Consider the following 11,397-nt stretch of genomic DNA (forward strand, 5'->3'; position numbering starts at 1 on the left):
AAGGCGTAACATAAACCAGGAATGAAACTGGGCACAGTTCACAGCTATACCAGCTCATTGTTGGCTCAGCCCGCAACATTATTATGAGTGGTATTGACTATTGTGGGCGGCTTTAACTGTATGTATATGACTATTGTATATCCAACTTAATAATGTAAAATGTAGATGTTTTGTCATTCTTATTGTTTTCAGTCTATAATACATCCGTTAGAAGTGGAAGACCAATCTAAAAAATTCTAACCAATTAGTCTTTGTCAGCTGTTTTATGTTTTTGTTTTGGTAACTAGCTGTTTTTCGTTTAGATAGGAATAGAAAGTTAGTTTGTTGATTAAATTAGAATTAATAGACCTTCCAGACAGGGGGCAGTACTAAACTACTAACTACTAAGTCAAAAATTCAAAGAAGAAAACGAGTAAATGAAAAGAAATTCCACAACATGCGGCTGCTTCAGAAACTATTGGCCGAAAGAGTGAAACAGGACCGAAAAAATAAATATGAAAGTGACCAAGTATTTATTCTTCTATATTGACTATTTCTGGACCGTGTACACCTGAATACCACACACACACACACTCCACGTACATTTAAGCTATATATAAACCTCTCCACTCCTTTCCTCATTTCTCCATAGTTAACAATGGCTAATGAACAACAAAACCAAACAAACCCAAACCCGAAACGAAGCAGACTTCAGAAACGAGCACCATCAGCTATACAAGTGAGTACACCTATTTCATCCTGGACAGAAAGTTGGAATGATGTTATACCTCTTTTGTCACCTTTTTTGTATATATCACCTGTAGACGATTTAAAGGTGGAAGTTGAGGCCAAGACTTCGTTTAACGAAGAGTTGAAGGTGGACAGTCAGATTGAAAAGAAGAAATCAGTTTTTAGGATGTGGCAACATCCACCTTTTGTTATGATTCAGCGACTTTGGTCACCCCTTTGTACATCAATGTAGATAGTGAAGTCGATGTATTTTTTTTTTTTTTTTTTGTGTGTAGGTGTGGTAGGTAGAGGTGTGTACATTTTATTGTTTTGCACCCTCCAATTATGATCAAGCAGGAGTGTGTATATTTTTTTTTTTGCTGCAAGCAAGTGATAATCAAACCTTTTAAGGGTTACGTTGTACACTTTTTGGACACCAAAGTTTGAATATCTTCTCATATACTTGTGATGAAGATTTCTAGTATGTATTAGCAATATGAATTTTTCATTGAGATTTAGTAATGCAGAATGAGAATACTCAATCTTAATTCTACAAAGATATACTTTTACGTTTGCATAAACTTATTTTTAAGGGCTATACTTTTTTGGCCTTTGAAGGCTGAATACCAAACTCACGTCAAGCGTTTGACATTTGTGAATGAGAGCTTATTTTTTTCATCTCAGCCTTCTTGCTTATCTTTCTATAAATCCCTTCATCTCCATGAGGTCTGTCCATGGTTACACTATACCTGGCCTCGGGTCGGTTCCACCATCCAGGGTTCAAAGTTGGATAGTATATTAGTATCTCAAGGTGACCGAAGTCATTCATACGCATCACACATTCACACAAGTCCTTCATAGTTAAAACACACACCTGAAGGTGCAAGAGCGACTGGTAAGAGTAACCATCTTGAGTATCTAAATGCCCCAACATGTTATTTGTTTTTCCTTCTAAGAATATGATTACTGCTAATATCATCCGAAAACTATGACTTTGTCCATGACCAGTCATGATTACTGCGTCAAAGAACTGCTGTCACTTAATATAAATTCTTCTCAGGAGGTCAAAGAGATAATCTTTTGAATCAACCAAATAACATTCAACGTACACCAAAAACAAGAATCTGACTTGAATAATTGAAGGTATCCTACTGTACAAATGTCTAACCACAAGCCGAATTACAGTCTCAGCCCTCCTGCCAACGAACTTCCATATAAAAGCTGGTGAACAGGATGTGATACACTCTTTCACAAAGAAGCGTTTTGATCTTGGGGAAGTTAACATTCGTGTCTGTGTCTCAGGTTCCATTTTTAAGAATTCATATAACACATTGCTTGTGCCTGGAGGAAAAATGAGTCTTTGTATTTTCTACCACTTGCTACGTGAATCCCATTGCGAATCCAATCCTCACGATGGATCCAAGCTTCTCGGCCGATGTCGAGAATAGCGAGAATCTGTCATGCAGAGATCACAACTTAATACTAGTCAAACATTGCAAGGGTTTCTCATGTAAGTGTGCCATGTTTGGAAGCCTCTCAATTTCTTACAGGAGATGGGAAAACATGCATTTTGGGTTTATGATAAGATTTGGTTCTAGATGCAGATGTTTGGCTCATGTCCTCTCAATTTCTTACAGGAGATGGGAAAGCATGCATTTTGGGTTTATGATAAGAATCGGTTCTAGATGCAGATGTTTGGCTCATGTCCTGTTTATTGTGACATTCGGATATGACATTGTGAGGCTTATGGAAGATGCATCACATGTTTCTAAAATTTCTGCAATTCTGAAAGTTAACTTGAATCCAGTAGTGCTCAAGATAGTTATTGAGGATTTGCATGCGCAAGGAGAGAAAGTTTTTAATTCACCAGTAAAGATGCCAGCTCTAGATGGGCACAGACTATAGACAGCAGTTGCCAGTTTAATTGAATCAGTAATTTCTATGTACTATCTCTCGTTCCAGTATAATACCAAAAAATGGACTGAAAATATGTATAAGCAAAGCGGTTGCACAATGTGGTAATTCATTCTAGCTGCATGCTTCCATAAACCATATAATGAGTAACAGGCTCAGAGATACATAACTAGTATGCAATAAAATTAACAGGCAATAGATGTTCAAGCTGAGGACTTACTGAGCCACCTCTCCATGAAACAAAGGTTGGATCTGTTCTTGATGGTAACACCTGTTCAAAATAAGATAGCTCTATTTGTTGGCATGAATGGACCAAAAGTTCAACAAACAATGATTTTATGGAAAACCTGAAGCATCCAACACTTTCTAAAAGGCACACAAAGATTCTGAGGGAAATATTTGCAACACTCAGCGAGATTGTGTAGTAGTGTTTTTACAACCGGAGAACTGCGTCTATAGCTCAATTTTACAATATATGCAATCGAAACGGAATTAGTTTTGTCAAAGTGCTGTCCTTTAGAATGATAAAGCGATGGTTGTGATTACTGCTTACCCAGTGGTTCGTTTAAGGAAGAAATACGCTGATGTCATTTTTATCACAATAAAGTGTAACGAATCTGGAAATCTTGCTCAGACGACAGTCGTCTCTAAATAGCAGAGGCTTAACAATCATATAAGCTCATTGAATCATTGTATGTTGGGCAGACTTTTAACTACCACTTGCCGAGTTGATTATGGACGGAAACAAAACTGTATATGTACTCATATTTGTTTATTAGGTGAGTATAATATGTGACAGGATACAACCAGATAAGAGAAACAATAAGATATGTTGAATAAACAATGTGTCGACAAGAAGAAAAACAAAAAAATAGATTAAACAAACCTCAACTGTATCAACGGCTTCATTTGAAGGAATGGCATGCAAAACCCTGTACAGAACATGTTTAGATTAGTCGAGTTGACGTAATATCATTACACAATTGCAGAACAAGTCAGTTAACCATGAATCTAAAATATAACTCGAAGTCTGCAAACTGCATATTACATAGATCTATTCAATGGATTTATGCATATAAGACGAAATAATTCGAGTATTTTGGAAACAAGTAACTAGATATACTTTCCGGGGGAAGATGAACTTCATCAGCTTCAGCCATAAGTAAATGGTACCATAGAAAGAGCAGTAATGTTTGACCTTATGCTGGTTTCTAAATTGGTGAGTGATAGAAACACACATTCTTATGACACTTGACAGACTGTCTCGCTCAGGTTCTTGAAGCATTAGGCCGTTGTCAACAACGGTGTAATTGGATCATGGTATATATAATAACAATAGGAAAATTTCAAGGATTGATAAGTGAATTTTCCAAGGAAATGTTGATGGAGGACGTCTGTGGTATATAGAGTCAATCCTGTCAAGCTCACGAGTAAGGTGTTAGAGTTCTAAGGGACATTTCCCTGGGTCCCCATAACCTGAACTGTTTTGTGTTTCTATGATGTACACCCAAAAATTGCTATATAAAAGAATGTGTGAGAGAAGACCGAAAACAACTAAGGTTGTATGGTCTTTTTTTCTCTTTTTCCCTTTCTCATATTCAATAGTGTAAATGTAATTTTACTCAAGGCAAAAGTGGTTCTTAAAACACTAATATAATTCTCTATTTCTTAGGCAACTCAACTTTATTTTATCCTTTTGAAAGGCATCATGCTGTGATAATAAGAACTATACACGAGAACAAACTAACTCTAAACATTGAAACAGACCTGTCCTCCACAGCTGCAACCAGGCCACCTGTCAAAGCCACTCCACCAATCTGCATATAGCTAAATTAATCCAACCAAAAGATGCACTCAGTAGCAATACCTATTGTAGTTTATCCTCCAAAGCTAATCACTAACCAGGTGTATGCTACAAAACAATTTTCTCTGAAGATCTATAATGCCTGCCCATTTAATTAAGAAACAGATCCATTAGTACACCAACAAAGAACAATTACCGCTACAATGCTTACTAGCAGTTTACCTGTGGAGAGAATGCTGCTTGTAATTGCCTCTGCAAGGCCCAGGTTATCGCCCTTTTAAGTCTAGTGGGTAAAACTGGGTAGTTATCCCACATAGACAAACCACCATTGGCATTCAGAAATAAACCATCTGGCATGTCGGGTCTTCTGGGAAATTCCATATGCCAAGTGTCCTCAAGCATATCCTCATAATCCCGGAACCTGTTAACAAATCATGAAAAGGGGCCAAAAGAGTAAAGAAACCCAAAGACACTGTTTATCTAGTTTAACAATACAAAACATCAATAGTATGAAAGCACATCTTACCAGAAACGGGCTGGAGGTGGGTGTTCATCTGGAACTAAAAGGCGAGGATAGAACACACCCATAGGAGGAACCTGTTTATAGAAACAATCAGTCCTGAACAGAATTCTAAAGCATCATATCTCAATTCAATTTGTTTTCAGAGACCAAGGGTCCAGAATATGATATAATGGAGTGTGAGCGTGTGCATGCACCATTCTGATATGATTTTCATAACCATCACTCATTTTCCAAAAATAAGATATCTACTAGGGAAGGCAACTACTACAATTTCTTCTCTGCCCAACAGAGGTGAAGTCAACACTCATGCAAGGACAGAAGTAAGGGTGGAATTCGAGCTAATCAAGCTGAGCTTTACTATGCTCAAGCTCGGCTCATTTATTTAGCGAAGCTTTGAAATAAGCTCAAGCTTGGCTCATATACTATATGAACGAGCCCTCGAAATGAGCCCAAATAGCTCGGTTATTTTACACTACAAAGATGCTATTTGAGCTTATCGAGCCAATCTTCATAAAGCTTGTTTGTTACATGAGCTATAATATAGGCTTAAGCTTGGTTCATTTAACTAAATGACCAAGCTTGAGTCGAGCTTAAACGAGCTGCGCCTGAGCCGCTCGGCTCAAATTCCACCCTTAGACAGAAGAGTGTGGAGGCTACAGAATTGTGCTCCCCACATATTTATATCTATTTACACCATTACAAGGCCCGTCTATCAGTTCTCCTGTTGTTCTAACAACCAAAACCAGTACCCCGCCAAGTAAGTATCAATTGCGAAGCAAATCTTTATTACTTCTACAGCTTGGCTATCTAGATGACAGCCATTGCCTTGTTCCATTCAAAACCGTCTTGATGGTGCCTATTTATCAATGGAACAAAAACGCAAGATGTTTTTGAGAAGCATACATTAAGAGCAGTTAGCCTTGTTTTATGTACTCCAGCTGGCATGTTGTCCTCATAGGAATGAACTAGCGCAACAGCATCAACCTCCCCCTCCTGTACAACGGAAAGTGAGTGCTAGTCCAGCAAACATGCTTCAAATGAAAACCAAAATACTCCGTACTCCTATATGCATGTTTTCTGGTGCATAAAAAACTAGCGAAACCTTATTCTTTTCATTTTGTTTCCCTCAATTGGGTAGTGGGGGTTGGGATGGAAACAAAATAGAAACATATAAATAAACGTTCAGATGCAAAGTTTTTATCTTGTATAAACATTTTATCTATACTATGAACTCACTCTTTATCTGACAATAGGACTCTTTCAATTTGTTGAGCATCAACAAGTCAATGGGCTTCAACAAAGGATCAGTATAAATTGGTGGCCAAGTCTGATGATGTCTTTGACTCCATAGAAGGCATCTCAAATATCCTGAAAGAGACACAAATTAAGTTATTGACTTATTGGCATTCACGACATATGCTAATACCCATGAAGAGATGATAGCCAACACGGTGAACAGACAACAATGAATGAAAAATGTAATAAGCGGTATGCAAGAAAGTATATTAAATAATTTTCAGAACGCAGAGGCCGAAATTGCACATAGTTTTCTGAAAATAACTCAATAAAAGAGTTCGTTTTTAATAAGAATCAGCTGTTAAAAGCTGCAAGAGTAGGAGAAACAAAAAACCCAGGATTGGCAAACTATGTAGTAGACTACTAGTACCTCTAAAACCTATTTCCTTAATTGAGGATCATCCCAGAGCAGTAAGAGCAGACATGAACTAGTAATTATATAACATTGTACTTAAATATTTGTACACAACAAGAACTAACAGTGGAGGTTGACCAGAAGTTTTCTTGTGTAAAAGTAATCTACACAAGCCTAAAAAGGGGCACTCAGTAATAATGCATCCCACCCAAGTGCAAAAGTTTCTTTAGCAACACATGAAGCTAGGTCTGATGTTAATTATCATGGTTATTATTTTATTATTGCCATTGTTAATATTATCATTGTTGTGTTGTGTTATTTTAATCTATTTTATTGATAGTTACAACTTGTAGCAATTTCAACCCCGAAATCCCCCATTTCCAAGTGAAGACCAGCAGGACTAACAGTAAATACTAAAGAATACAAAATGGTCTACAGCAACAGGGAATATCTGAGCATTCACACAATATGCAGAGAGAATGAATGGTGTCAAAAAATAAAAATAAAAACTGTACTGTCAAAATTCATGACATACTTCTCCACCGAAAGGCAAATTCACACCTGTAGTTGGCAGAGCCACTCCATCCTGAAAAAATAACAAAGGAAAAACTTTAGCAGTAAGAAGTTTCTATAATACCAAGTCGGTCGTTGACACTTCTGACCTCACTTTTCATCCATAACGACTGCCAAGATGCTCACCAGTTCAGCAGAAAATCTGGAATATGCATTTTAAGGAATATCTTTACAGCAAATAAAATTTCCGTTACCTCAACGCAGATTATTGATGTCATCTGAGCACCCATATTCACGACACACGCTGTTGATAATCCATTACCAAAAACTGCAGCAAGACCTTCCTGGTAAACAATATTAATGAAATAGTATCTATTATACATCGACTTTAGAGAAGATTCACCATGTAGGTAGCATTACTGATCCATTGCCAAGAGAGGATTGCCTAACATTCCTCAGAATAGATCAAGAGCACCACCAGCCAGACTTATCAATGATCTAAGCTCCTCTGTAATAACAAAATCTTTTATTTCCTGATCCTCATTTGTTTGGATGGTAACATCTGGTTTTATATTATGCAAGGAATGTCCCTGACCCTTCAATCATCAAGAGGGATTTCATACGTACCTAAATCAGCCTACAAGCTCAAGTAAAGGTTGTGCTGACCTATTTAAAAACCAATAAGGATGTAAGAGTCTATTATTACTAATCTACGTACTTATTTACCTGGTGTACTACTGCCGAGCTAAACCGCAAGTCTCGCAATATTAAAGATAACAATTCCTTTATTTCTGCACAGGAAAAAACAGCAAAAGGAATCAACTAACGCGTTAAAAAAAAATGTGATACATTTGAATAACAGGTAAACTGAAAATGGAATAGAAACCACATGCAGAATATTTCAATACCAAATTACCCCGAGTATCAAAAGTCTCTGGCACAATCAGAACAGCAGAATACATATTCCTTCCAGCTTGAGGAATGTGCAGTTTCTCGTTCAAAATCCAGTCCCAAATTGTATAGAGATCATCAAACACCTGCAAAGTAGACACCCTTAAATATACAGGTGTAAAAACTCGAGATCATTGTCACCTAGAAACACAACTTCAGTCAATCCAACATAAAGCATTTCATAACCAAGATCTGACGCACGGGTTCCTTTATCCATGAACATTCAAATATAATAGATCAGAAAAGCGAGTTCACAATTCTGATTTCCGGCTTACTAGACAAAATCCATTATGCATAAATTTGGTTGAAAATTTTGACCACTGGGAATTTGTATAACTTAACCTTCACAAGCTCGGTGTCTTACCTATCAGGTTAGGTTGTTTATTAATTCTAACATACCACTACAAATGAAAACACATTTGGTTAAATTTGAAGTTTAGAGTTAAGTACCTAACTAAAAGAACTAAAGAAGAAATCCACGTCAATATGTACACATTTATCACAAAGAATATATGTCAATAAGAGCAGGAATACCGCTTCAGATCGTCAAGACATTTTTGGTTCAGTGTATCAGTAATTCAGCATGTTTCCAACATGTGGGAACAATTTGATCTCCAGCACATAATGTGTTTTGCAATTGGATTGTCCAATCGACTTCAGTTGCAGGCCATTAAAATTTGGAGTCCCGTAATACAGAGATTCCATTACTACCTTGTGTACCAGGACGTGGAACATTCCCAATTTAACTTTCACTACTATATTTTCCAAAGTGATATGGACCAGATTATTGGGGTTCTTCTTGCATAACATTGCACCCATTTCTATCGTGGGGTGCCTTAACATGAACTTATTTGAGTACCATTGGAAAAAAGGAAACGGTTCATTGAAAATGCAATTATTAATAAAAGTTTTATCTAAATAAAAATTGTTCAATGATTTCCATACTTCAGCATCAAGAATCGCTGACTTAAAAACCATGGCAAGTTTTCCTGTTTATTTTCCATTGATGACCACCATAACCAATCTACTAGCAGGTAAAGCTTGTGTACTTGTTCTCATTACTCTAACAGCTATAGGTACAAGACACTTTAAAAGCTCATATACCAAAGAAAAGTGAATATGGACATTTATCGTATCTGATTGCATACCTTTCTCAGATAATAAGGCCGAGATGATTTCATTATTAAAAGGAGTAAAAAGAACAACACAGTGAATACACCATTTGGCAAACTCATATGTTTGAGCTTGGGAAGTGGAAAGAGAGTATGTACCTGCTGCATAGAATAATGCTGAGAGATATTTAAGTGCCCTCTTCGTATAGGACGACGTAAGCAATATGGCTTAGAGGGAGGAATTCTCATTGCCTCTTCACCACAGATATATTCTCTAAATTTATAGGCACCTGAATTAGGCTCTCCATCAGAACCTTTGAGCTGGTCCACGGATTCGCCTTTGACATCCTTCTTTTCTGATTTCTCTGTAAACAGTAATACACCATAATTTGCAGGAATGAGAAACTCAACAAACATATAAATAGATCTTAAGAAGCTAATGACATTTGCAAGTCATATCTGGTTTGTGTTCCTCATCTATTCTTCTACTGGCACATCCGTACAAACACAAAAAAAAACAACAAGAGAACAGAATTAAGATCCTGTAAGTGGAGAAGCCACACAATTAAATGCTTTAATTACTATGCTAATTGGTTACTATTTTCATATTGTTATAAATATGGACCATGGACCACTGGTAGTCCAGGCAATTTGGCCATTTACAAATGCACTTAAATGATGTGTCACAGACTTGGATACACTGGAGTACATGATGTAGCACAAAAGATCGGCATAAAGAAGGTTTATGCTCTCTGGACGTCTATCGAGCAGTAATATCAGACAGAGAAAAAGGAAAACAGCTGATATAGCAAACAGGGGAAGAGAAACATATACGAAGTTATTGACTTACCTATTTCTAAAGACGTATTTTGGTTCTTCTCCATTACATTTGTCCAAGAAAAGGTTGAATCATTCCTGCTATTTTGGGGTTTCAGTCCATCTACTCGTACAGTCTGCATCAAATTCCTTGATTTTATACACCAATTTCGACCAATAATTACAATTTGAAGTGCACAAAAAATGCACACTTACATATATAAGAAAATAACTTTAAAAGTACTGAATATCCTTTCGACAAATCCGCAGTACATAGTTGTAATATGAAATCATCAAGACCATGGAAAAAATACTGTGTATTGTTTCCAATTGTGTGTATCAGTAAGTTTGTAACGCACGATACAAGTATTCATGCACGATGGTTTGTGTATAATTGTGTTGCGTATATGATTATATCATTGATGCACTGTCTGTATACATGTTTGCACGAATATATATTTAAAGAAAACAAATGGAAAAAATAACTAAGAACCAATATTCCATTTCTTTGAACCACAAACATACCTTACGAGGAATAGAGTTGTTTGCAACTTCTTCATTCAGAAAGGGAATCTTTACCAAAGAAGCAATCTGAAAGAATCACGTGAAAGGGCGATTACAACGAAAACTACACAAATAGATATCCCAAAAATGAGATATTACTTACAATATTGTAAGCCTTGTCACGCTCTATTTTCTGAGCAGGAGTAACTTGAGAATTAAGCATCTGAATATCAATACATACATACAAAAAAAAAAAAAAAAAAAAAAAAAAAATTAGGCTAACAATCAATAATTAGGCAATATAAAAATATATATAAAAAAAAAGACCTGATCCTGCAAAGTTTGTCCCTGGTTTTCTACACTGATAAACCGAGCTATACAATGTGGAATAGTAAAAGGAGCTTGTTGCGGTGCAAGACCCATTCGAATATTTGCAGAACCTGAAATAAATAAATAAATAAATTAACGGAGTGAATAATGTTAGTATACATAATGTGAGGTTAGGGTTTTGAACCTGGATTAATTAAAACTAGATTGCCACCTCGTTCTGCCATCAATTGAGAAGGAACCACGGATTTTAAGTACTCCTGCCACCCAAAACAGAATATATAATAATAATAAATGAGAACAAAGGAAAGATTAGAGGAAATCTTATTTTCCCGCGAACTCACCATCACTGTGTGCTGTTGTTTGCTTTCAACTTCACTATTAATATATGTACTTCAGTTGGGCTTTGTGTTTCGTAATTTCACCTTAATATGTGGCCCACACAGAATATATAAATGTTCTTTTTTTAATCACCAACTAGAAACGAAAAAATTAATACCAAAATGAAACTAGTATACTGCTTGCAATGGGTACGTACAGACAATCAGAAACCAACCAAATAACTTTTTGTCCA

The 11,397-nt window shown here is 36.4% G+C and overlaps 1 protein-coding gene across 1 annotated transcript; it reads right to left on the reverse strand.

Annotated features, from left to right (window-relative positions):
• Window positions 1–1,689: 1,689 nt before the first annotated feature.
• LOC147500153 (actin-related protein 9-like) lies at window positions 1,690–11,351 on the reverse strand. Its single transcript, XM_086561856.1, is given in 21 exon segments — window positions 1,690–2,163; window positions 2,843–2,893; window positions 3,509–3,554; window positions 4,390–4,439; window positions 4,525–4,568; window positions 4,649–4,699; window positions 4,702–4,847; window positions 4,953–5,023; window positions 5,853–5,942; window positions 6,175–6,345; window positions 7,136–7,186; window positions 7,368–7,457; window positions 7,840–7,904; window positions 8,030–8,150; window positions 9,336–9,541; window positions 10,027–10,129; window positions 10,518–10,583; window positions 10,660–10,719; window positions 10,824–10,936; window positions 11,011–11,083; window positions 11,168–11,351. Coding segments are annotated over 21 exon segments (1,815 nt in total). The 5' UTR covers window positions 11,171–11,351; the 3' UTR covers window positions 1,690–2,019.
• Window positions 11,352–11,397: the final 46 nt, after the last annotated feature.

The sequence above is a fragment of the Coptis chinensis genome, chromosome 5 (assembly GCF_015680905.1).
Source record: "Coptis chinensis isolate HL-2020 chromosome 5, ASM1568090v1, whole genome shotgun sequence".
Classification (NCBI taxonomy): domain Eukaryota; kingdom Viridiplantae; phylum Streptophyta; class Magnoliopsida; order Ranunculales; family Ranunculaceae; genus Coptis; species Coptis chinensis.